At 45.1% G+C, this 27,041-nt stretch overlaps 6 protein-coding genes across 6 annotated transcripts; 2 read left to right on the top strand and 4 right to left on the bottom strand.

The window, feature by feature from the left end:
* Window positions 1-303: 303 nt before the first annotated feature.
* Window positions 304-639, bottom strand: F5891DRAFT_1179678 (uncharacterized protein; the record flags this gene model as incomplete). The annotated part of the gene is made up of 2 exons (XM_041365819.1): window positions 304-567; window positions 616-639. 2 exons carry the CDS (start codon window positions 637-639, stop codon window positions 304-306), a joined length of 288 nt encoding a protein of 95 aa, XP_041233734.1.
* Window positions 640-2,154: 1,515 nt separating this feature from the next.
* On the top strand, window positions 2,155-6,324 carry F5891DRAFT_1179677 (uncharacterized protein; the record flags this gene model as incomplete). Its single annotated transcript, XM_041365818.1, has 16 exons — window positions 2,155-2,712; window positions 2,764-2,829; window positions 2,903-2,991; window positions 3,063-3,371; window positions 3,430-3,516; window positions 3,565-3,775; window positions 3,959-4,004; window positions 4,056-4,211; window positions 4,267-4,452; window positions 4,505-4,728; window positions 4,780-4,926; window positions 5,441-5,564; window positions 5,622-5,808; window positions 5,989-6,042; window positions 6,090-6,255; window positions 6,310-6,324. 16 exons carry the CDS (start codon window positions 2,155-2,157, stop codon window positions 6,322-6,324), a joined length of 2,625 nt encoding a protein of 874 aa, XP_041233733.1.
* A 191-nt stretch (window positions 6,325-6,515) lies between these two features.
* Window positions 6,516-8,342, bottom strand: F5891DRAFT_1179676 (uncharacterized protein; the record flags this gene model as incomplete). Its single annotated transcript, XM_041365817.1, has 7 exons — window positions 6,516-6,725; window positions 6,778-7,011; window positions 7,107-7,250; window positions 7,299-7,496; window positions 7,711-7,916; window positions 7,972-8,060; window positions 8,116-8,342. 7 exons carry the CDS (start codon window positions 8,340-8,342, stop codon window positions 6,516-6,518), a joined length of 1,308 nt encoding a protein of 435 aa, XP_041233732.1.
* A 6,008-nt stretch (window positions 8,343-14,350) lies between these two features.
* On the bottom strand, window positions 14,351-16,644 carry F5891DRAFT_973648 (uncharacterized protein; the record flags this gene model as incomplete). The annotated part of the gene is made up of 8 exons (XM_041376384.1): window positions 14,351-14,407; window positions 14,462-14,593; window positions 14,649-14,792; window positions 14,842-14,934; window positions 15,522-15,677; window positions 15,728-16,001; window positions 16,051-16,130; window positions 16,186-16,644. The coding sequence occupies 8 exons, from the start codon at window positions 16,642-16,644 to the stop codon at window positions 14,351-14,353; spliced, it is 1,395 nt and encodes a 464-aa protein (XP_041233731.1).
* Window positions 16,645-19,341: 2,697 nt separating this feature from the next.
* On the top strand, window positions 19,342-20,289 carry F5891DRAFT_973647 (uncharacterized protein; the record flags this gene model as incomplete). Its single annotated transcript, XM_041376383.1, has 6 exons — window positions 19,342-19,377; window positions 19,401-19,517; window positions 19,566-19,794; window positions 19,846-19,994; window positions 20,144-20,174; window positions 20,225-20,289. The coding sequence occupies 6 exons, from the start codon at window positions 19,342-19,344 to the stop codon at window positions 20,287-20,289; spliced, it is 627 nt and encodes a 208-aa protein (XP_041233730.1).
* A 5,086-nt stretch (window positions 20,290-25,375) lies between these two features.
* Window positions 25,376-25,561, bottom strand: F5891DRAFT_890786 (uncharacterized protein; the record flags this gene model as incomplete). The annotated part of the gene is made up of 1 exon (XM_041373287.1): window positions 25,376-25,561. A coding segment is annotated over one exon (186 nt), but the record flags the coding sequence as incomplete, so codon positions are not given.
* Window positions 25,562-27,041: the final 1,480 nt, after the last annotated feature.

Below are 27,041 nucleotides of genomic sequence, written 5' to 3'. Positions count from 1 at the left end.
ACGTGCAAGAGCATTCCAATGAGCTGCAGTCTATCTCCAAGTCACTACATGACCTGCCCTGAAGTGCGCCTGAATCACCACCAAAAATGCTAACTTCGAAAAGACATCGGCCCTCCAAAAGCCTCAAAAATGCTAAGTCCGGACAGAGATTTGGCCAAATTTCGGCCTCAAAAATGCTAAAATTCGGACAAACCTATGGGGGAGCTTCAGGGATCCTCAGTGCCCCATGTGCTCTCTTGTTAGACTTGTGACTCCCTTGTGCTTATTTTATAATTTACATTATGCACATCTTAGAAGGCATATTCACATACACTCGTGCTGTCCTCCCAGAATATGCTTTGATTGCTTGGTAGTGGAACACAATTGGTATGAAAACAGCTCGAAATACAGGGAAATCGATGCAAAACAGGTGGGGTATACCTTGAAAACACATTGTTTTCCGTTCCGATCAGTGAAATCATCAGGAGGTATATTATCGGGGGTGGGAGGCTCATTCTGATCAGCAAAATCATCAGGAGGTTCATTCCGGTCAGGAACATTGTTAGGAGGCATGGGTACATCATCTATCTGATAATTATTAGTGCATAGTTCGACGTGTTCACTGGACAGACATACCAGATTGTCAAAATCATCACTCATTGTGGTGTCCATATTATCTGAGTGGTGGTTCTGCAGTTGACTTGGCTGCGACTGGTCCATTGAGGATTCGAGGTAGTTTGAACACATATTCGGTGTCCAACATGTCTTGTGTCTTTGTTCTTGCGTGCTCGTTTGGCAAGCGTCTGTATTGTGGCTGCGTGACGAGAACTGGGAGGCAGAGAGGAGCCAGAAGTTACTCAGATGTGCAATGATAACAATCAATCTATATGCATAGTAACTTCCATTCACCTCTTGAAGTTGGTCGAAGTGCACTTCAACTGACTTCGAAACAACGAAGTCAACCGAATTCTCACATTTTCGAAGTGAAGTGAAGTTACCCCGAAGTCAGTTCACTTCGGCGGCAACACTATTCTTGTGACGGCGTGAGTTATGATGGTGGGGGGAACTCATCAGTTCCATTCAAATCCAACTAACACTGTTTTGACGCCAAACATCTCATTTGGGCCAGGTGAAATTGATGTGGCACTGTAACAAATTCCTACATACAGATCATGTTTACACAACTTCATATCACATTCCAAACACTTTGAATCATTGTTAATGCATAATGATCAACATATGAGTCACTACATTTAGCCCTTGGTTAATGTTAGTGTCAGTAGGCCTGATTAGGTGAAGTAATCACGTGTACAAAGACTTAGTCACACACTACAACTACACCGGGTTTCTTCTTCATCGATCACTTGTCAGTATGCAGGCTCTCCGGATCGTCAAGTATGCTGCCTCGTTTCAGCATCATGTAGCCTCATGTAGCTGCTATCTACTGCAAATAGACCACCTTGCCTCCGTTCTACTCGGTGTGCTAACTCAAGGGAACCACTAACCAACTTTAGATCAGGTATGCACCAAGCTGACCAAATGACTTACCACGAGGCAAAGGGACTTAAGCTCGTTGCTCGCAGCCCAAGTCGCTTTAAGTGCCTCCCTCTTTCTTACCACCATCTCCATGATCCTGCAACATGTCGGTGAGTTGCACACTTTTTCTGTTTGATAGCTGTCATCTAATGCAAGTTCAAACTATTTAGACCATAAATCCAAGCACACTCTCAAGCCAACGCCTTGTTTGGTGCAATTGCACCATTTTCAAGGGTACAACATCCACTGAAGGTGGCCAGTACATCCCGAGTTATCTATGCGACAATCACCACCGAACCCAGAACCTCAGTCAGTCTGCTATTCCAAAGAGAGGCCATGCTAGAGGTCCAGCTCCCCTCCTGTTGTTCAACGTGGATGTGTGATGTCATGACTCCCTCGTGGGGTGGTATCAACTGCTCGTACCTGTGTTGGCACTTCAACTCATGTCTCCTCATCCCGAACGAGTGGTTCACACAGTGCTATTCTTCCTGGTAATGCACAGGTATCACCTTTAGGATCAGCTACATCGCACAGTGAAGAGTCTGATATTCAGAAAAATTTCACTCATACACCATCGCCCTTGTGAGTTGTGATATATGTATATACCTGTAGCATCATAATAACTTCAAGTTTTTAAGCATGGATAGCTACAAACCTATGGAGATCAACACTGAATATCCCCAGCAAGAATCACCTACACCAACACTACCTTCTCATGACCCCATACCATCTTCATCCCAACATCTTCAGCACTCGACCTCGTTGGAAACCACACAATCTCCACCATCCAAATATCTTCGGGTTGCCCCTGAAGCCCACACTGCGCTACTCTTAGTGACACGTACCACACCTGTTTTACTTGCCAGCGGTCACCAGATCCCTCTTGCACAATCTTGTCCTACCCTTGTCCCTTGCCAAACTCAGTTACCTGCCACGAAGCGCCCGTGGCAGAAGGCCAGCAGTATGCATGTGATGGTTCAACGTGAAGAAGATGAAGCGATCTGTGATGCCCTACAGTCCAAGTCCCAGCCTCCCCAAGAAGACTCTCTTGGGTTATATGATGACCCCGACGCAGGTGATGAGGTCCACCGTGACCCACTTCTCCATACAGAACGACACGATGAAGATTTGGATGCAGAGGTCATCCCCAACGTACAGGTTGCCCCCTCCAACAGTCAGCATGCACCTGTGGATCAGGTGTAGATCATGCCAAGAAGCAAGTTCAAAGCGCCACTCAATCCACGTCAGGTATATCAAGATGCTCATCCGGACTGGTTTGGACATATCATTATCATCATGGTGGCTATTCTACATGTGAAGTATTGTGTTTCTTTTCGTGCTTGTGCTCTGATTCTCCATTGTGTTACCACCATTCTCCTCTCTCTAGGCATTCTTCATCCCACACAGCCTCTTCCTACAACTCTCAACACTGTTATTCACTGCCTTGATCTCCATGACCATTTTACTATTTATCCAGTCTGTAGTCATTGTCACTGTATTTTCCCTACAGATATACCCACTAATGCACTGTGTTCCAACTGTGATAGCCGGCTATTCAAACCAGTCTCCAATAGGCTCTTCCGGATGGTAACAGGCCGCAAAGCTCAGTGCCCTCCTCCAGTATGTGCAGCGCCTATCCAGGTACCATCTTCCTCACTTGTGAATTTTCTTGCACATGGAGGTAATGAGGCGGCATGTGAATCCTGGCGATCACACATGGTTAAACCAGGGGAGCTTCATGATATCTCAGATGGTGAGGTATGGTGCACCATCCAGGGCCCAGATCAAGCACCCTTCTTTTCTGGGATGGAAACCTCACAGGAGCTTCACATTGGTGTCACCATGAGCCTTGACTGGTATGTAATTACCCACACAGTATTCTTGATGTGACAACTGATTAAATTTTATTCTAAGGTTTGGACGTAAGACCAGCATCTATGGGCCAAGCTATTCCTCTGGTATCTTATTATTATGTGTTTCAAACCTTCCTAGGGCACTAAGGTGAGTTGCCACTAACTTGTTTCATATCTTGTATTCATGTCTTTACAGCCAAAGCAAATATCCCCACTGTCGCCTGCTCGCTTGTCTAACTCCTCTCCTGTCTACATCATTCCTGCCATCGCCTGCTGGTCTCTTTCAAATTACCTGTGCTCACCTGTCTCACTCCACATCACTCCTGTTCCATTTTGGTATTGCCTGCCGGTTTCCTCCTGATTGTCTCCTTCCTCGCCTGTCCACATCGCTCCTGTTCTTTGCTGCTGTCGAGATTGCCTGCTTCACACTGTCGTGCTAGTTCTATCACTATCATCCTATATCGTGTTTTCTGGTCACAGGTTGAAGCATTTGTATCATTTTGGTATTGTTCATGACACCTGGACCTACCAAACCAACCAGCGCTCAGCTCCAAAACTATTTGTGACTTGTTATCGACGATTTGCTCCAGCTCTACAAGGAAGGTGTTGTCTATCATACCCCAGGGCACCCAGAAGGTTAGTCCTAACAGTGTTTGACCATTTGGTGCACTAACATATATTTTCTAGGTCGAAGAGTTCGTGTTGTACTCCTAGGTGTTGTATGTGACCATCCAGCCATGTGTAAGATGTGTGGCTTTGCCGATCACAGTCACAAGAATTCTCTGTGCCCTAAGTGCAAGGTAACCCAGGATGAACTTTTCTCTGATGAGTCTCTACGTAATGGTACGTGCCTTTGATTTCACTGGTAGCTTACAGTTTTGAACTAACCATAAAATAGAATTTGATCCACACAACGGTGAAGAACATCGATGTCGATGTTTCCAAGAGAAAGCCCTCGAAACACGAGATGAACATAACACCTTCTTTGACAAACATGGTGTCCATTGGACCGAACTTGCACGGCTCCCATATTTTGATCTTGTGCGACAGACAATCATTGATTCGATGCACAATTTATTACTTGGTGTGTCATCATATTTACTTTAACAATGAACGAGCTAATATGGACCTTGCAGGAATTATTAAGACTCAGTGGTACATGCAATGGATCTTGACTCCAGCCCTTTGCGCCTCTACTCAGACAAGAACTCGTGAGCTTGATTTAATGCACACCTTTCTCAGTACATTCGAAGCCCCACTCTGGGCTGGAAAGCTGCTGCTTCGTGTTGGAGAGCCTGCAGGTGGGTCCTTGACGGCTGATGAATACAAGTTTGCTGCGACGACAGCCTGGCCCATCACTGTAAGTCATTTTATTCTATATTTTATTCATTGTATTCATCCCACAATCCAGATACCTATCATTTGGGACATGTTCATGGAAGAAGCAGAGTCAGATCAAAAAACTTCAATTAAATCATTTGCTAAATGTCAGAATCAGTTTATCAAGGACTACAAGGCTTGGAAGGCGCACCAAGAAGCACCACAAGGGTCTGCTGGTGTGAAATGAGGCTGTGGAAAGAAGTCTGCAAAAGACAACAAGGAACCAAAGCCACCAAAGGTTTGCATGCAATGTGACGAACCAATCAACTTTCTGCGCCTTTCAACTGCTCTCAAGATCTTCTGTGGTAGCTCTATCAAGCTGGATATGCTCCCTCATGTGGAGACACTGCTTCAAAAGTACTTGCTTGAGTACAAAAGGGTATGGTCTTGCTTTGAATGCACATTTCAATCTTATTGTATACTAAACAGTTGTATGGTGTTGATGCCCTGAAACTGAACTTTCATTGGGCAGTTCATCTTAGGCAACAGATGCTTGACTACGGACCAGTCTACAACTTTTGAGCCTTTCTCTCTGAGCGTCTCAACAAAGTCCTCAAGAGTTCAAACTCGAACAACTGGACTGGGGGGCAGATTGAGATTTCGATGATGAGGGAATTTGCACGTAGTGCTCAGATAGATTCTCTGGTGATTTCTTTGCCCGCTATCATGCTTTCACTCACTAGGATTTTCAGGATCGTGATGCAATAGCAAATGCTGAAAGTCTGATTGTCAAGATGCTTCTAGAATGCATGCTTGGTGATGGCCACGAGGCCTCTGGAACAATCCAGGATGCTGCTGCTGGGACAGGCTTTGACGGTATGTTTCATATCATCCATTTTCTTACAAACTCGCTGATTTTTGACTTCTCATTAGAATTGAGTCCATATTTGCATGTCCAACCTGGTCCATCGATACCAAACCCACAACAACTCAGCAATGCAGCTCGTGTTGCATTATATACTCACTATAACTCACAACAACCCCACAGTGTTCATTATGCACTCAAAGCAAATCCACGTCCAGGTTCATCTCAACTCAACGACTTTGCATTGTACTATCAGTTCGCACTTCTAGATGGACGTCGGATCTCACCATTGGCAAGAAGCACTTGAGAGTCTGCTGGATCATCTCTCGTCAAGGTCGCATACATGGATAAGTCATGGTACAGTGAAGTAATCAACATCTTCAGTCACATACAGTCAGGGATAGCAAATGGAACTCGGCTTCTCACTGAATTCAGGTGCATGATAGAGTTACCGCTGGTGCCCGTTGAAGATGATCCATGGAGCGAGTTGTATGCATCTCATTTGTGGTTCTATCCCTCCTACTCATTTTGTCAAGTCCCGAGCTCGATGTTATGTGTTTTAAACTAAACAAATACTGGAGCCCAGGCAAAGATGGAGCTCCCCCTACCATTCTTCCATTCAATCAAATTACAAGCCAGATTGCTCATGGAATCATCAAGACCAGTAATCCAGAGTTGTGGATTACAACAACACTTGACCGGGTACGTGCAAAATGTTCTCTATCATACAATGATTGACAACTCTTCTCTACTTAGCATCCTACTGTTTAGCTCTAGCATCATACCACGACTGACACCAGCAGAATTTCATAAGCTTGTCTGTCCTCAAGAAAACATCATCCATGCAATCATCCTTCCATCTCTCTAGTGGTGTCCTGCTCAATTTCATTACCTGGAGTGTCTTGATTGTCCTGGTGCTCCCTTTTTTTCAAACCAAAACCTTCTGGATCCTCCCATGCGCCTCATTCCTTGAGTAAGTCTTGATACTCTAGTGTATCTTTGTTGGCCTCGAGCCATTCTATATTGATGCCAAAGGTATAGAGAGTAAAATCTGGGATATGCTGTGATTGATAATCTGTGCCAGTGACTCGGATCATGTGGAAGGGCTTCTTTTGCTTGGAGGTCAGCGACACTCGCCAAAGATCATGCAGGGTATGAAAGATCTGACCGAGCTAATGATTTCTGTAAGCTTCTACTCATATTTGAGGACTGCATAACACTTACTTCGTCAGATCTCCAGGGACTTCTTGTGACCTCCAGGAATGACAAGTTTTCGACTTGTGAGTTGGCAGGCATTCCCATTTTCTCCGCCATCCTTCGCTTCCAATCATCCTCCAACTCATCATCATCTGGTCCAGACACTTCATCTGACATATGATCTGCATGCACAAGGTCCACCAGATCAACATTGAATTTCTCAATGTAAGCCTGACATGCTGTCATAAGCCGATCTGCTTTCTAATTCGTCATAGTAAGTCTTCATATTGATGAAAAGTAGCTTTAACACTTACTTCTTTGCGATGTTGAGCACATCTATTGTTTTACTGGTTCACACCTTTGGCAGCTTTCTTCTCGACGTCGTTCTGGGCCCGCCAGTCTTCTTTGAATCCATGGTATGTCTCCTTTGCAAATGTGAAAAGTGATTGCTTATTCCATTTTACCTTGCGATTCACAAGGTAGTCGCTGTTGGCCATGTTCTGCAAAAGGTGAAGTGGCAATTACATATCATGTTGCATATGACTTACCTGAAGGTCTTCCCAGACCAAACTTGCAACCTTGGCAAAGATCATGCGGTTGTGGTCATCATTTACCGTTTTGGTGAACTCTGGCATGAGGTAATGTTCACCTGTCATTGCATTGATGCACTCTTCATCTGCTGATGCTGGCCAGCTTTTCCCTTCAGAAACATTGCAAACATGATGGAATTTCATGGTGATCAAATGCTAGGTAAGATTGTTGAGTTTGCGCTATATTTGATGCTACTCAAAGCACTTGCCTTTAGCTTGCTTTGTGCCTCTTTGCCGATTGCAGATATTTTACTCTGACTTTGAGTCACATCCTCTGCATCATCATCATATTCGCCAACATGCAGTTTGACATGACTTGCTCTGCCAGGTTCTGCAACAGCCCTTGCTCTTCGTCTCCTGGCTGACTTACCCCCCCTTGGCACAGTTGAACGACCATGTGCAGAGGTATGATTATTTCCCATTTCATGCTCTGCACCATCATTAGTGGAAGCTGGTGTTGTATGACGTGTGAGAGTCGAAGAGGCACATCCCAAGCACCATTGATCCCTGGATGCTGACCTTTCTCGACTTGTAGATGGGGATGAGTCGTTGTGATGATGACTGGGAGACCTATGCCTTCAGCTCCATCCACGATGATTACGAGGCGAGCGGGAACATGATGAAGACATACTCTGGTACCTGTGAGAAGCTCTGGTACCGCCCCAGTCACTTCTACGAGATTCCCGTGGTCTGGTACTCGTGGTAGCACTTGCTACAGGACTTAACATGCCTTATGGTGAGTTCTGGATGCATATATGCACCTATATGCACTTACTTGTTGGTGTTTCCCCTTTGGTATGGATGAGGGGATGTGGGCCCATCACGATACATGTCATGAGCACAGCGTGGTGCTGGTGCTAGACCACTGGTGAGTGCAGGATCAATATTTGGATCAGGCCTATTTGGCTGATTATTTCCGGTGTTAGCACAGACAGCTTGCTTAAGGTGGTCAGGCCAAGCATTCCACACATCGACAGGGATATTTTCTGGACGATGAACCATGGTTTACAAGAGTTACGAGAGTGCTAGGGGGTGGGTGAAGAAGGGGGAACGCGATGCTGGATGCAGTCGATATAATTGCCACGTGATGTAGATCACATATTGATAGATAATTTAAATTTGGTTATCCATCTACTTGAAGCTTGTATATGCAATTAGATGAGAATTTGAGCCACCAGATTGATGCCATTTTTTACTCTGAGACAGATGGCCTAGTTGGAAGGCAGGATAGGTCACCTAGTTAGACGGTTGGTAGTTCATGTCCTCGAAACTACTCAGGCCTACTCATGTACTCAGTAGATGCTCTAATTTTGTTGTATTTATATTGTCAAATATTAGCTAACTAGGTACAAAGTATATGGGGTCTTCACGTAGTGAGTGTCTGCCTGCGTACAGGCTCTATAGTGCTGTATGTTGGAATCAGCTTCATCATCGCTTCGTCATGTTTCCTCTTTCATTATCTTTGGCATTCCGGTGTCAGTACTGTAGCTTATAATTTTGTTGTTTTAGTTTATTTACACCTCAGCAGTTCTTCCTAACACGCTGAGGTATGTTTCACATCGTGTTTATGTTTCTTGTTCATTTCTCATCATACTCTTATTGTAGACGCGTCCTTCAGGTACTGTGAATATACTTAGCGGTTCTTCCTAACATACTGAGACTCGTCCTTCAGTCCTAACGTCCAATAGGTTATGAGCCCTGGCTCCTACAGAGCCATCAGACAGAACTAGAAGGACGAAACTCCACTCACGTTAGCCTGCCGCTCACACAACTCATCTTATATCACTACTCCCTCACAGCAGTATCGCTATGGGGAAACTTGATCATATTCCTGAATTTCTCGGCTCAGAGAACTATGTTGGATGGTCTACTAAAACTCAATATGCGTTAGCATGTGAGGACCTTTGGTGCCATGTCAATAAAATTGTCGACCGGCAGATATTCTTGGAACACCGTCCTTCATGCCCGTGGCCACTGATGCAAACAACATCACGCCCGCCAAACTGGCGACAATGCGTGAATGGTTGCTAAATGATGTCAAAGCCAAGGATCTCATCACTCGACATCTTAGTCCTTCGGTCAGTTCACTCGTCTCACACTCTCACACGGTCTCTGCACATAAAGCATGGGAGACGCTCGCCGAACACTTCAATCAGACAGACATGAGCGCTCAATACCAGCTGCATCAACATCTTGACACCCTCTGGATGAAAGACTCTGCTGATGTGACAAACTATGTCGGTCAGCACGCCGCACTCCGCGAATGATTACATGACTCTGGTGCCCCTCTACACGACAGTGACACGATTTATAGTCAGCTCATCAGACTCCCTCAGACGCCTATCTGGCAGCAATTCAAGTCTATGTTAGAACAGCGAATGCATGATGAAATAATGCTCGCAACTGCCACATGACCCTCTACCTTCACTGTCGAGAGCTGTGTCTCCTGGATTACATCTGAAGCTGCATGTCACGTGCATTCTGCTCGTCCCAGTTCCGAATATGCTAATGCGACCTCAACCAATGCAACAGCCCCTAATGTGAATCCTATAACCGGCCTCTGGAAACACAGACATAATCCTGATGGGATATTTTGTACCACGCCCGGCTGTAACAAGGGAGATCATGATAATGCGCATTGCTATAGTAAGGGAGGAGGAATGGAGGGACAAGCCCCTTGGATGCGGAATAAGAAGGGGGTGAAAGAATCAGCTAATGTTGCAGCAGCTATAATGCCAACGACGGTGTTCGTATCAGCGCCCATCATCACCGCTGCTGCAACAGACTTGAATAGTCTGATCAGGATCTCTCATTCGCATCTATCGCTGATATCCCGAGGGACATAGCCTGTGCCATCAATCTCCCCTTCACGACCATCCTTGATTCAGGTACTATGGTGACATTAGTTAAGGACCGGAGGTTTTTCCATACATACTCTACAGAGGACCCCATTGATGTTTTAACGGCCAATCATGGCATACTCCAGACAACCAGTCGTGGTACTTGTGTCGTGTGGTTCACTATTGGTCAGAAACGCCTTCACATACGCCTCTTGAATTGCCTTCACGCACCTGGAGCTTTACTCAACCTCCTCTCTGTAAGTGGAATGAATGTCAAGGGATGGGACGTCAACTTCTGCGCCAACATGACTTGCGAACTTTCATACAAAGGTTCGCGGGTTGGCTCCATTCCAGCCACAGGAAAACTGTATGCACCTGATTTTGAATTCATCCCATTTTTGGCAACACCTTCTCTCACTGTCACACACATTCCGGAAGTGTCAGCATTTGCTAATATGCCACTGTCAATGGACCTCTGGCATGCCCAAATTGGGCACATTGGTAAAGATGCAGTCATGCGCCTCAACCGTGTTGCAAGAGGGGTCACTGTCGAATCCTCTTCGCCTCTATCGCACTGTGAATCGTGTATCTCGCGAAACATCCTCGTCAACCCTTCAAAGCCTCTGAAACAGCTCAGGCTAGCGCATTCCTCAATCTCATTCATAGTGATGTGTGTGGGCCGCTGCCCACTATCACCCCACATGGAAAACATTATTTCATAATTTTCCTCTATGATCACACTCACGCACTGGACTTACAGCTACTTGCGTCGAAAGACCAAGCCTTAGATGCTTGGCGCACCCTTCGTGTGCGATGGGAAAACCTATCTGGCAAGCGAGTGAAGATCTTCCGCTCAGATAATGACAGGGAGTTCATCAACAACGCATTCACTGCAAACCTCGAGGAGACTGGAGTCCAGCGTCAATGCTCCACCCCCTATGCTCATCAGCAAAATGGGAAGGTGGAGAGGGTGATGCATACAATCGAGGGTCGTATGTATGTGATGCTGGACTACACTCGTCAACCTCGAGGTCTCTGGGGAGAAGTGGCTCTGACTGCATGCTACCTATTCAATCGCACTGAGTCGTGTGCCCTACCGCCAGGAAAGACACCATATGAGATGCTACATGGTGTTCAGCCCAACCTGATGCACCTCCGAGTCTTTGGAGCATGATGCTTTGCCTGCATTCCTCCTGAGCTTCAACAGAAGCTTGGTCCCCGTTCAAGGGAGGCAGTCTTCTTAGGCTATCCACCTGGTGTAAAGGCTTGGTGATGTCGTGATGTCGTCACAGGCACGTTCTTTAACTCACGTGATGTTATTTTTGATGAGGGCTTTTCTGCTCATCCCTTTCCGGACAGTGATGATGATGACGAAGAGGCTGTGTCCTGGCCAACTCCTCCCATGCAACCAGCATTCGTGCAACCTGTCCCTTCTGTGCCTACTCCTTCCGAACCTCCTCACATGGCTGCCATATGCCGCTCTGGATGTATTCCAATGCCAACAGAGAAATGACAGGTGTTCAAGGAATGAGTCTTACTCGACAAGGCTCGCCTCTCCCGTCAACGTGAAATTCAGGTTGCGCCAATCAACGGCGTACCACCACCTCCATCAGATGTCAACACTGCTGTAGCTCCCATCGTCACCATTCCTGCTGCAATGCCCGCACCTCCTGCACCATCCATCCCAGACCCAGATGCAATTGTCCCCGACACAGACAAAGTCGGATTTCCCCAGGTGCTTGCAAATCTAATTGTCATCAAAGTGGCAAGTTTGTCGGTGAGGAGTGATACTCGATGGAACCCCTTAGCATCCAACTACAACTTAAAGATACCTCCTGCAACATTTGACAGGGCTGTGTGATGCCCGGATCACGATCATTGGATGGCCGCAATGTGGAAGGAGATTAACTTAATGTCGGAAATGAGTGTGTATGAGCTCATGCCTTTGTCGAGCATCGCGCAATCGGATGTCGGTGGGTTCTCGAATTTAAGGAGGACTTGAAAGGAGGGCCTGTATTTAAAGCACGGCTCATGGTGCAAGGCTTCTCTCAAGTACCAGGGGTGGACTTCAGCAAGACATTTGCACCTGTTGCACGGTCCACATCCATTCGTGTCCTCGCTGCATACTGCGTGAGACATGACTGGGAACTTGATTGTTTCAATGCCGAGGGCCTTTTTGTGGGGGAAGTTGCAGGAAGACGTGTATATGCAGCAAGCTCCAGGTTTTGAATGTCTGGGACCAGATGGTGCGTGCCTAGTCTGTCATCTCCTCTCCTCCCTCTATGGCCTCAAGCAAGTGGCCTATGACTGGTATGAACTGTTACAACACATACTGACATCATTGGGATTCCTGCACTGTGAAACCGACTATGCTGTGTTTGTCTTCGACCACGTCAACAGTGAGGGGGTGCGGGTCATCTGCATCATAGCCTGGCACATTGATGATGGTCTTGCCAGATCAAACAATCGCCGCTTCCTTGATCAAACGAAGAATGCAATCGCTAAGTGTTTCGGCATCTCAGATCTCAGACCAGTCACTAAGTACTTGGGCATTCAGTCCATCAGAGACTGACAGACACGGGAGTTATGGATGCACCAGGAGGATTATATCCTATTCTTACTGGAAGAACACGGCATGATGCAATGCAACACAGTTGCACTGCCAATGGACCCAAATTTTCCATTTGGACGTCCAACTGACATGCACCCTCACATAGATGACCTGGGAATCGAGTTCCGCAAGCTCGTGGGTGAACTCTTATACCTTGGGGTGTACACTCACCCAGACATTGCACACACTGTCATGCGCCTCGCACAACACAATGCCTCCCCGGAAGCTTGTCATTACTCTGCTGCAAAACATGTTCTCCGATATCTCATGGGAACTATCAATATGCGGACTCACTATGGGGGCACCAGCATTAATCCTGACCTGCACGGGTACAGCAATTCTGACTGGGCGTCATGCCCTGCTGATTGAGTCTCAGTGTCAGGCTATGCCTGGTTTTTCAACGGTGGCCCAATCTCTCACTCCACAAAGAAACAAGTCACTCATGCTTTATCATTGACCGAAGCTGAATACATGTAGTGCTGCCGTGGCCTGGTTCGGAGGGTCCTAGATGAGAGCCAAGAACCAGACCATCGGTTCAGTTCTGCAAAATATCCGAACCAAGAACCAGACCATAGAGAACAGTTCTCTATGGTCCGGTTCAGTTTTTTTGGGGTCCAAACCTGAACCAGACCCAAAATTTTCTGCAGGGAGCATAAAAAAAACATTATAATAAACGAAATACTAGTCTACACATTGAGTGACTAGTCTAAGCTACATACTCCTCTGCCTCCATAGCCGCTGAAAGATGTCCATTCCGGTAAGTGGCCTTCATTAGCTGTAGTGCAGAGAAGGTGGAAGGTGCCAGAGAATTGCGGCACAGGGTTGACGTGATACCCCCGCTAGAGAAAGCACGCTCAGAGGGAACAGCACTACCTTGAATTGGTAGATAATTGCATGCAATACGAGCGAGTGTTGGATACTGTAGGGAGTGCAGCTAATGAAATAATGTGAGCTGAGAATGTGTTAAACAAAAAAATAAACTCACCCCCCACCATGCCACAACATCATTTGTCTCCTCCAATGGCAAATTGAGATATGAGGTGAGTTCATGATAGTGATCACACGTGTGATGTTCTGCGGCTTGATGTGCGATGACAGCATCACGCATCCAGGATTTGCCATACTGAACGGCCCATGAGACCTTCAGTGGAACAGTAGCTTGTTCTGTGGCATGCGGCAGCAGAGGAGCCTTGTAGTACTTGTTGAACTACAATGTACATACTCATCAGCTACTGGTGGAATAAATCAATTAAATAACACTTACTACAACTTGAAGACATGCTCTCCCACTTGCAACCTTAGTATCAGTCCAATGGCTCTCGACATACGCCAACTTGTAGTTGGGATCCAGCACTATAGTCATGTCAGATTCAGAAATGCACTAAAAAGTAATGAAACTCACCCAGGCAGATGAAATAAACATCTGAGTCGCTCATTTTCTCATAGTACTTATTGATGTTCTTGAGGCCTTTCTGAATCACATCAGCGATTGCTGTGTATTCTGGATCATTCGCCATTGTCCACCATGTGTCAGCAAGACACTTGAGTGTGGGTATGGTTTACCAGGCCGTTGGGTGTGTGGCCGAAGAGAATGACTGCTGCGCAGTCGCAGGCTCCTGCGGTCATCATAAGTTAACAAATAAACAGACGAACAAATAAATAAAAATTACCTTGAGAACATTGTGCACTAGTCGTAACTTCTTCCAGTCGGCTTGATCAAGCTTGAAGTCTCCATATAATTTATTGCGCAACATCGGGACTTTGTGACTGTCATCAGCAAGAAGTGTGAAATGATTGACAGCCTGAAAAAAACGAAGACATTAAATCTTTGTACATGTGACTATATGTCTCACTTACCAGGCGAAGAGACAAGAAGCGTTCAAGGGACTTAAACAAAGATGCCCAGCATGTTCTCACCCAGGCCAAAAGCTCGCGAATGGGGATTCCCTCTTCCTCGCAAGACTTTTGAAAGAACGCCCTGGCTTGTGGCGATTTGCAAATCTATAATTTTCATGTCACAAAACAAGTCAAAAATAAAAAAGGACCTCACCTGTTCAATGAGAGCGAGCGCTTTGCCGACAGCATCTGCCACATTGAATCCATCCTCAGTTGCAGCCTCAGGATCGGATTCCAATGCAGCCAGCTGCTGAGTTCAACTGTCTATGTCAGCATCATCACCGTTATCCATAGCATGACAGATTTTCTTGAGTAAGGTGGCTTGAGGGGTGGGTGCGACTGCATCCACAAAGTGTCACGCAGCAAGATTGAGGATGTGTTCCTGACACCGAATGCGGTGAGGACCTGGAAGCCAATCATGGCCATCCTCATTCAAGACCCTCACCACTTCTTTCATGGCGGTGTCGTTGTTCGAGGTGTTATCCAATGTCATCCAGCCAACCTGTATAAAGTAAAGTTAGAACATTGCTAGAACAAAACATGAAAAACATACCTTCTTGTGAATGTTGTACCTATCTATTGTCTCGACAAGGATGCGGCTGATGTTCTGGCCACTATGGTTACCATCAACACGGCTGAAATCGAGCTGCTCACGTTTCAACTCCCAGTGTTGCGGCTTATCAGGAGGGTTCCAAATATAATGGCCAGTCACTGAAAAAAAAGGCTCGCCGATGATAGACGTCCATGAGTCGAATGTCATAGACACAGCGCTGTCAACATACTACCAAAACTGCTTAATGAAACAGTTAATAATATAAGCAGAGAAAAACTTACTGCAAGATGCTCCTTGATCCTTTTGACAATGGAGATTGCTCGAGACTTGATTGTGTCAGTCAATTTAGTGCGATGTGGGATATCTTTCTCAGACAGGGACGATCGAGCATACAACAGCAAACATCGAAAAGCTGGCTTGTCAACTAGTTGGATTGCCTGCCATGATGTGAATAAACCTCAACACAAATTACAAAAAAAAAATGCACCTCATCTTCTGTCATGATGAGCTCCATTATATATTCCATTAGCCCCTCCTTCATAAATACAGCCAGTTTTGAAACCAGGCTGCCATCAAGAGTTTGCTGTGTCGCAGTAAGGTCTTCGCCAGGCAGAATCGCATGAGAGTGCATGGTAATGGCTGCAGCATCACAACACTCCTTGTAGACTCGAAAGTGGGTCCGTTTGTAGCAAACTATATGTGTTCGCAGTGTTGAAGTCCCTCCGTGAAACATGTTCTTGTGTGCTGGTTCACCAGCGTCCCTTGTGCAAACATGTCAAAAAAGAGATTGAAAATAAACAAACAACTTACTTGCACAGGGTACAGACCCACCCGTCAGGAATATGACTGAATATAGTCCAAATATCTGCTGTACGTTCACTTTTCGTAACCTAAATACAAGTGTCAGCCAAGGAAGACATTCAGGACAATGAGAGAGATACGTACAGTTTGAGTCGCGCCTCCATTCTCAAACTTCACTTCATCAGTGTCCTCGTCCTCGTCTGGTTGGGGGATCAGCTCGTCGGAGGATGCTGGATCAAGAGGAGAAGGGATGTCTTCATCATCAGTGTCAGGAGGAGATAGGATGCGCATAGTGGCTTTTTTGATGGGCACTGGAGGGTCTGTAGTGCTTGACAAAGCACATTTCCTCGTGCTGGAGCCTGATGCTGACAGCCCACAGGCATTGTCAGCATCACGAATGCGAGCCGACGGCTTTGAAGGGCGGCCAGAGCGCCGAGAACCAGCTACAACAATGGCTGGGGTGCATCCAGCCTTGAGTAGAACAGGGAAAGTGTTGCTTGATGATGGGACATTGGGCAAGGGTATATTGTCATCAGGATCATTGTAAAACTTGATGTCAGACGCATCCTTGAGGGAGCCATCAGGATTGAGAGCACAGGACATTTTCAACAAGACAACTCACAATTTTGCTGCCATCATCTTTTTTTATACATAGAATAGGGAGAAAACTCCTGCGCATCCCAGAACATTGGAATCCAAGGAGATCGTTTGAAGCAAAGAGTTGGAGGATCATAATTGTTGTGCAGACTCAAGGAAACATATATCTGCGACATATTTGAACAAATGTCAGTGTGTGAGAGAATCAAAATTTGGATTAGTTAGTATGTACCTTCAAAAAGGCTAAAGGCAGAAGGGTAGAGTGCAAATCTCGAAGTTCGGTCGACGTCGAAGTGACATCGAAGTCAGAGTTGAGAAGGGTGTGGAACGGTTCGGCAAAGGCGAACCAAAATAGAATGGTTCAGCAGGACCTAGAACCGAGAACTAATTTCTGGTCCGGTTCGGGCTGACAACAGAACCGTCCAGAACCGGACCGCGGCAGCACTAAATACATGGCTCTCACGGCCGGGATCCAAGACGGCCTATGGTTGAAGTCCTTCTTCGAGTGTATTCAGATCCCTCTCGCACTGCCCCTTCAGCTATTCGCCGACAACGCCAGGGCCATCGCCTTGTCAAAGGACGCTGCCAACCACATTCATACCAAACACATCGACCTTCATTATCATTTTATCCGACGTCACATCGAAGAAGGAAGTTTCCTACCCATCTGGCTCTCGACTCACAAAAACGTTGCTGACATCTTTACAAAGGCACTCCCACACCCGTTATTCATTCACCATCGTGCAGGACTGGCACTTGTGACTCAATGATGGGGGTGGCTGTCTTTCCAGGGTGTTGTTGGAAGTGCTGTCTCGTTGAGGGGGTGTGTTGGAATCAGCTTCGTCATCGCTTCGTCATGTTTCCTCCTTCGTTATCTTTGGCATTCCGGTGTCAGTACTGTAGCTTATAATTTCGTTGTTTTAGTTTATTTACACCTCAGCGGTTCTTCCTAACATGCTGAGGTATGTTTCATGTTGCATTTATGTTTCTTGTTCATTTCTCATCATACTCTTATTGTAGACTCGTCCTTCAGTCCTAACGTCCAATACTGTATTCACCTCTCACCAAATTTACAGTGCTTGTCCTCTGTGTTCATACTACTAGTATGCATCTTGCGTGTCAGTCCTAGGCTCGTGACCAGCCTGGCTTATTACCACGGACATATCAGACATAGTAAGGACTGGTTATGAGTCTAGCGTCAGACCTCACCACCTCCACATGCCACATCAAACCTCACCACCTTAACTGTCACACTGTCCGTATAACTTAGGTATATTTTTTTAGATCTGTCATAATATTTGATATTCTAACAGTGTTCCTTTTCATCCTGACAGAATTAGATGTCGTACACTGTAATTGTCCATAGGCAGTAATAAATTTATTTTACTAAGCATTCTTTCGTTTGTCTCCTCTGGGCTCGAGAAGAAACCCTTATTATCACATTCCGAAGAAGCAGGACCTGCAGGCAACCAGCAGTGGGTTTAGATGCTGGCCAACATCATAGGCGATGGAATGTGTATCTCAGAATTCCTGATGGATGGGTTTCTGCAAGAGATTATAGCGAGAGTGAATTTGAAGTGAGGAAGACATTACCTGCTCCGTTCGATAGATATCTAACTTATGTGATTGACAGCGTGGCCCCTTATTCAGTGATAACTCCGATGCTACATCTTTGGAGTCTGCAGATGAGCTATCCAAGACTGTAGTTCCTTCTCTGCTGGCCGAAGAATGTCCGCCCGTTAAACGTCGGGCGTGTCAGTGGCCGTGTCAAGGATTGTTAGTGCCACGTCAAGGCTCGTCAGTGCCACGTCAGTGCCGCGTCACATCCGCGTCAAAATAGCTACGCCCGTCTCATTTGCCTGTCAAAAGTGGATGACTTGAAATCAGTTCCCATTCAAATCTGTCAACTAACACTGTTTTCGACTCATTTGCCTGGACTTGGGATGGAATTTGCTCCGGAGGAGATTAGTGCCATGATTCTGACAAAGATGAAGGAGACCACGGAGGTTCGCATCAGTCATCAAGACCGCCTCTGTCTGTTTCATGGCAGCACTCGCTGTGCTGTTGATCACGCCATCTGCCTATATGACAAGTCCACCCCTTCCACCGGTCATATCCTCTGCATTGTAGGATGGCATGTCAATGACGGAATGGGGACCTCTAACTCGAAACCTTTCCTCATGCACGTCAAAGGCCGAATCGCTCACCGCTTCGGGATCAAGGACTTAGGGCCTATTACGAAGTTTCTTGGCAGAATGCATTCGAGGATGTCTGGTCCAACGTTCAGCTTAGCAGCTGAACCGAATGTGCAGTCGTGTTCGGTGTTTGCAAAATTTTCTCTTGAACCGGACTGAACCGGACTTCCGCATCACTATATGCAGCTGCCAAAATGTTGCGGACATCCTGACAAAGGCGTTGCCACATCCTTTGTTCATCAAGCATGTAGCAGGGCTACAATTAGAGACACGCGAGTAGCATCTTGGCAAGGGGGTGTGTTGGCTTCAGTATTACCATTCTTGCACTATTGTTATCTTGCACCTTCGATGCCACACGTATGTTTTACTTACTTCTTGACTTCCTGGACTTCTCGCTTCTGCACCATATGAACTCCACCGCATGTCGATCCTCCGGTCCCATTAGCTAAGTGTTTCCGTTCGTACTTTTACATCGTTGCAACCAGGTCGACACCTTCTTCAATCCAACATGCCGCTGACTCCAGTTGCGCTTGATGCCATCACTGTTGGCAATATCATTTGGTGTAGCACACCTCCATAGTTGTTCCCATTGCAACAAAGACAGTTGAAGGCATGAAGCTAGGCACAACAGCGAAGAGTATCAGTAGAGGTAAACCTGTCAACAAGCTTGCAGTAGTTCTCGAAGTGAGTGCACTTATCATATTCCCTCGAACACTTATGAATGTCAAGTAGGTGGATCAGGGTGGACATTTTTTGAATGTCGTTACAATGACCACATTCAATGGCTTAACCTTGACAGAACAACTAGAAGCAGGAAGGATAGATGACAGGATGCAATGGTGCCCCTTGGGATCAGCACCCCAGGCCCTTGCGGGTCATCAAGCAGTACCGATTGAGCACGAGGGTGACAGTCTGTCCTATGTGTTGCTTGAACCAATCAAATATTATCCTGAGGGGACAAGTGTATGTTCATTCAATATTGTTATAATCTGTAATTGATCGTTTCTACTAGGCTCAGGTAGCCGAGACTCGCTTACCAGCCGAGTCCATCCAGTCTATCTTGAAGATGATACAATACATGGGGAAGTCCAGAGACTCAGAAGGGGCAGGGCACATCGGATGAAAGTGTATGTAATGGGTTGGGTTGGGTTGGGTGGAGGAGTATGTTCCCAGGTTTTATGTCGCAGTGGACAAGTTTGTTCGCGTGTATGTGTTCGAGAGCTGAGATCTAGCGCAAGGTCACCATGAGCCTACTAATGGACCCATACTACATACCATCTGATCAACAACCACTAAGGTGTTTGCTGCAGGTAGAGAACAGCATGCCCGTACCTCATCAAGGTTCGTCCCAATGCATAGAAAGATAGTCGAAATACTCCAATCGACCATAGGCGAAGACTGTTGGAATGGAAGGGTGCCCCTGCAGACGCTGCAGAACCCATCGCTCATGATTTAAGGGGTGGTTTTGAGTGCGAGAGATGCTCGGGATTTCTTGACGGCCATGATCTGACCAGTGACTACTTGAGTGGCCTTGTACACCCATCCCTAAGAGAATGTCAGGCATAGAATAACGGAGGACAGCATGGGCATACAAAGCTTCCCTCGCCTAGTAGATCATCAGCTCAGAGACATCATGACTCTGCATAGGCTCATGACCAGCCTGACATATACTACCACAGATGCTTAAGTGGTGTAGCCAGTGGCGTGGCAGGGCGGAGCGAGGAGTTTGAAATTGATAGGTGCCAGTCGTGCCAGAGGTAGTTTTACGATTCACTAAGATCAATGAAGATAAACCATTGAGCGACTCCTATTGGAAAGTGATGATAATGTGAATATGAATGAGAGAATCGTTCTCATCGCTATTGCTGGCAATAGGAGATGCAAAGGTGTGCGCGTTATATTTTTGGTTCATACCGACGTGTACACATATTATTCTAAACTCAGACGAGTCCAAAATTCCGCTACTTCGTCAATGCACGGATCATCCCTTCGGTATGTGTGTTGATTGTCGAGTCGTACCCGCTATAACAACACTCCCCCTCAATCAAGAGATATACCTAGACTTTGTGTGAGTCTTTCGTGATCCGGTTTTGGTAGCGGTTTTGTCAATATATCGGCTATCATCTCCTTTGTGGGACAGTATACTTCGTGAATCCTTTGCTCACAAATTTTCTGTCTCACATAGTGGCTTTTGACGTCAAAGTGTTTTGATTTAGCGTGATATTGTAGATCTTGTGCAATTGCTAATGCTGCCATATTGTCTCCATATAAGGTAGTAGGAGCTTTTTGGTTGAAACCTAACTCTTGGAACAGGTTTCGAAGCCAAATAGCCTCACGCGCTGCGTGTGCCATTGCAGTATATTCGGCTTCTGTCGAAGATAATGAAACTGTGTTCTGTTTCTTCGAACTCCAGGTGATTGCTCCGCTTCCTAACTTGAAAACATAACCCGAAACAGATATTCTGTCTCTTGGATCATTGGCATAATCGGCATCAGACCAACCTACTATTTGGACTTCGTCATCGCTATTAATGCCTTGGTATTTGATTCCAAGATTTCTTGTTCCGGACAAGTATCTCAAAACTCTCTTTGCCGCTATCCAGTGTGCTAACCCTGGATTTGCAGTGAACGAGCTTAGTCTTTGAATAGCATATGCTATGTCCGGTCTCGTGGCAACTGCCAAATACATTAAGGACCCAATCAAGGACGCGTAGCCGTTATTCCGGTTGTCTTCTTGGTTCATTTCCTCTTTTTCGAGTATTATCTTGAAATCTAATGGCATTCCTACAGCGTTCGACTTCTGGAGACCATATTTTTGTAGGATCGACTCAATATATTTGGTCTGTGAGATTCGGACAGATCTTTTTGCTCAGTCTCTCGTTATCTCTATTCCTATGATTTTTCTTGGTTCTCCAAGGTCGGTTACATCCAGGATATTTTTCAATTGAGCTTTGAGTTGGCTCATCAAGCTCGTATTACTCGCGAATAGGAGCAAATCATCTACCCAAACGGTAATGATTTCTGTCTCGTTCGCTGTACGTCTGATATATATGCATGGATCTGATATTGTACGTTTGAATCCAATATTATTCAGACGTTTATCGAGCTCAATGTTCCATTCTCTCCCAGATTGTTTTAATCCATATAGGGTCTTCTTAAGTTGGCAAACTCGACCAGTGCCATCATTATACCCCTCTGGCTGTTCCATGTACACTTCTTCCTTCAGTGTACCATTTAGGTACGCGCCCTTTACATCCATCTGCTGAATTTCCCAATTGAGAATTACAGCTGTTGACATAACGGACCGTATTGTCTCTAAACGGACAACTGGGGAGAAAGTGTCAGTATAGTCCATGCCGGGTATTTGTGTGTATCCTTTTGCTACTAATCGTGCCTTATACTTAATGATTTCGCCCTCTTTGTTAGTCTTTTTTACCAAGACCCACTTGTTCCCTATGATCTTTCGATCTTCGGGAGGATCTACAAGTTCCCAGGTGCCCATTTCATTTAATTGAGTAAGTTCTGCGTTTATGGCTCCTTCCCACTTATCCCAATCTGCTGATTTACGTGCATCTTTCAGCATATGTGGTTCTGTAGGATCGAAGCCTCCGTTTTCAACAATGGCTGCCATTATGATATCGGCTTCGGTCTGGGTTAGTTCAGTCTCCTCATATCCACTTTCGCGATCGAGGTAAGCCCATTCCTGTACCGGATCATTTAACTTGCGGTAGTCTTGTCTAATTACCTTTCTTTTAGTTCTTCTAGGCAGTTCGGTTTCTGGAGGACGCATCCGTTTTCGTTCTGAGGAAGTAGAGCTTTTGCTCTTTTCCTTTTCAATCATCGGTACGTCTTCTTCTTCTATGCGCTCATTCTCTTTTGTGAGTGGTTTTATAGGTGTACGCATGTCAGCTCCCCCTGATGGCTGCGTGTCTGTACTCCCTATCTCCCCCTTGCGCTGCACATCAGGCGCTTGTTGGGGAGATTCGTTTCGTAGGAATCGATAGTTCCTGCTAATTCGAACTTGACGCAATCAAGCATCATAATATCTCACAGCCTTTGGTCCATCTTCGTATCCTATGAAGATATGTTTTGTTGACTTTGGCTTCATTTTAGACGGTTTTGGACCTTCCTGTAATATATATACAGGTGTGCCAAACTCGTTCAGGTGAGATATGTCCGGCTTTTTACCACTCCAAAGTTGCTCAGGGGTCGCACGTTCTAGTGCTCGCGTCGGCGCACGATTTCTTAGATAGGCAGCATGTGCTACTGCCTCTGCCCATAAGAATTCAGGTAAGTTTTTGGCTATTAACATTGCACGAGCTAATTCGGTCAAAGTTCGATTGAATCTTTCTGCAACACCATTTTGTTCTGGAGAATATGGTGCTGTCGTTTGGATTTCAATCCCTCTATCTTTGCACCAGGTAAGTAACTCGTTATTGATGTATTCTTTGCCATTATCAACGCGAACTTTTTTAGGTCTATTCTCCCAGTGTCTTTCTAGGTAGGTAAGGTGTTGTCTCATCTTTGTGGTAGCTTCACTCTTATGTTTCAGGAATACGACGCTAACTCTTCGAGAGCAGTCGTCGATGAATGAAATATAGTATTTGGCTCCACCGATTGATTCTACCCTCGCCGGTGTCTTGTTACTTAAGGGTCTTATATGAAAGTTGTGTATAATGACAACACAATTATACACGGTGAAGACTTCTTGCCAGTCCTTAAGTCCACGGTCTCCGACTTTTCTACTTCGTGGGAGGTAACATGGTGAGTTCTTGGGAGGATTTAGTTTGTTGTCCTCTTCTTGTGTAGTCTTATACGAAGTTGTTGTGGAATGTTCTGTGTTCTGGATAAATTCGTTAGGTTTGTTTCAGCCTAGTAGGTCGTGTTTCAACCTATGAAAGTCTGTTTCAACTTTGTCGTCCTTAGATGTGTCTCACTTTCCGTTGAAAGGGAGAGTCTTATGAATACACATAAAGCTTAGAATGAGAGCTGTTCAATGGTTATATAGTCAACCCCTGTAAGGTAGTATATAACCTAGAGTAGAATAACGATAATGAAAGTTATATAGTCGACCCCTGTAAGGTAGTATATAACTTTAGAATAGATAATGATATCTTAGATTACCTCAAGGCACTTATATTGGCCTGCACTTTAAGTCTTAGTGGTCTCACACGGTTTGAGATAAGAGTCAAGTGGGAGGATTGTATTTCATGGGTGAAAATGGGGTCCTTTTATACCTTTTGGGAACCCCCTTACTAAGCATGATTAATCAGATGGATTGGTAAGAATGTGGCTTACAAACCAGGTGATGAATCAGCTTATTACTAAGTACATTACAAATACAGTGTAATCTTACAAAGAAATTAGAAACCATGACAAACCATGACTAAACATGTTGAGTCATGTTAAATGTTGTTACAAAGCATGGCCAATCATGACTAAACATGTTGAGTCAGCTTAAATAATGTTACAAACCAGAATATTTCCCAGTCACATGATGTGATGACAAATAAAAGCTGGTGGCTGAAAGAAGCCAAATACAAATAAACAGTCAGAAATAAATAGAGATACAAAACTTGGTGGCTGAAAGAAGCCAAATAAAAATAAACAATGAGAAATAAACAGAAGGTCACATGCTTGATACAAATACAAGGTAAAATAAGCCTGTAAAGTGAGAAATAAAATACAAGACAATGAAATAAAGGAAAAATAGAGAGGTAACTTAGTGACAAAGGGCCAGACAGTCTCTCATATCTTCCTTATCACTCTCTATATATATCTGACATGGTATGAATCACATACCATGCATGACACCGGTCCCCAAAGGTCACTGTGAGTCAATTTCCCAGGTTCTTTGGATCATTCATCAATATTGTCAGGAAACGGTTTGCATACCTGCTTGGCTTGTATACAAGCTTCGCAGTCAACAATGGGTGAGTCTAAATTAACTTCTAACCCGTTGACTAAATTTTCCTGACATAGACGTTTTAGACCACTACACGCGATATGTCCATACCTTCAATGCCACATCATCCAATCAGTTTTCAGTCTCTCTTGCGCAGTTTGTACTCGGGTCTTCGGATACATCTGAGCCCGTGTATCTAGCTTATAGAGACCATTGGCCATTTTGCCTTTTATTATGGTTCGTCCTCCTTTTTCGAATAAGGTGACTTTACCATTCCCCATATGCGCACTTCCACCTTCATTGTCCAATTTTGTGATGGATATGAAGTTATTGGAAGCATTTGGGACATATAGAACATTCCGAAATTTAGCTTTGATTTGCTGACGGCCAATTATACTAACAAGTTCTATTGTGCCTTTTCTGAGAGCATTTAGGGATTCATTCCCTATTCCTGTCACTCGGTGTTCTTTGAGAGGCACATAATCGGTAAGTACCGATCGAATTTTCGTTATATGGGATGATGACCCAGAATCGGCGAACCAGTCATACCAGCAAATCTTTTCGGATTCATCCTGACCTACATTTACAGTTTCAATAATATCGGCTACTTTGGCAGCCTCATTTGAAATCTCTTCGTCATTGGCCATATAGGCAACATCTTCCATGATGTTTTCATCTTCTTCCTCCATCAACACTTCTTGGACAAGTTTAGCCTTGTCTCTTTTGAAGTGTTTCTTCGAAGATGGTCCTTCCCCTTCCTTATCTCCGCCTTTGCACCAACAAGTCTCTTTGGTATGTCCTGTCTTGCCACAATTGACACATTTTTTGGTCTTATGCCAACAGTCGTCTTCTGTGTGGCCAGACTTCTTACATACCTTACATCTTTTGTTATTCTCCTTCTTTTCGCTAAACTTTCTCTTCTTAGGTTCCTTTTTGACCATCTTACTTTCGGTAAACTCAACTTCTCGTTCCTTTCGACAACGATCTTCCTCAAGAATCATAGCGACGAGCTCGTGTGACGTCATAGTAGCATTGCTTTGGTGAGTCACAACGAAGGTTTCCCAACTTGGTGGTAATGATCCCATCAGGATGATACGAAAATCCATATCCAGCACCACACTCCCCATTAAATGGAGATTTTCCTGGATTTGCTTAAGCTCGATGATGTGGGCAGGAATGTCTTTGGTTTCCGAAGCAAAGGTTTGGTACAATTTGTGCCTCCAGGTGTAGATACCTTGCTGACCTCGAGATTCTTTGACGAGTTTCAGCTGGTCCCACATTTCTTTGGCAGTATTTGCTCCTGTAAGGTGAACCATTTGTGCGTTGCTAACAAGCAACACTATCACAGTTCTCGCCTTACGATCCTCTGCTTCCCATTTGGCTATAGCGGCAAGCCTTTCTGCTGATACAGGGTCTGGACCCCTAACAGGTTTTGGCTTCGTTCCGTCTATATAGCCTTTGAGCCCTTTGTCACCAAGAATAGCTTGGACTTTCATTTTCCAAGGGATCCAATTGTTCTCGCCAAGATGTTCAATTCGATAGAGTGAAGACCCAGCGGAGGATTGAGCATCAGCCATTTTTATTGAGTTAGTTATAGTTCGTTATTAATCAAGATATTTTTATTTTGCGCACTATCAGGGCTCATAACCTGATGATAATGTGAATATGAACGAGAGAATCGTTCTCGTCGTTATTGCTGGCAATAGGAGATGCAAAGGTGTGCGCGTTATATTTTCGGTTCATACCGACGTGTACACATATTATTCTAAACTCAGACGAGTCCAAAATTCCGCTACTTCGTCAATGCACGGATCATCCCTTCGGTATGTGTGTTGATTGTCGAGTCATACCCGCTATAACAACAGAAAGTATCGAACTTGTACATGGCATTACCTTGCGGAGCAAGGTCTATCACGATGGAGCGTGACGTGTGATATATCACACTAAACAGCACAAAATATGCACGTGATTTCATAACTGCTCCCATAAATACAAGGTAGTAACAGACTCTGCATATACCATTACATAAATAATCAACGAAACAGCGAGATTGTAAGCCTGCGATACTGAAAGTCCTCGACTCCATGAATGTGGAAGAGGGTTCTGTCATGATGCAAATAATCAATATTCCTCTGCAAATGCACCCATGGGAATATTTGAGTTAGCTTAGTCAGTGGGAAAAAGTTGTGAGCACTAGCCACCGCTGTTGACATTCTTTCGTTCCATTCCTATGGTAGTCATTGACTTGAGCACGAACAGGCATATCATATATGTAAGTTTATTTCTGTCTCGACTCACTGTTTC

Source organism: Suillus fuscotomentosus (genome assembly GCF_016647785.1).
Source record: "Suillus fuscotomentosus strain FC203 chromosome Unknown F5891scaffold_1, whole genome shotgun sequence".
In the NCBI taxonomy this organism is placed as follows: domain Eukaryota; kingdom Fungi; phylum Basidiomycota; class Agaricomycetes; order Boletales; family Suillaceae; genus Suillus; species Suillus fuscotomentosus.
Note: the sequence above shows the minus strand (reverse complement) of the source record. Positions and strands in the feature narration are given on the sequence as shown.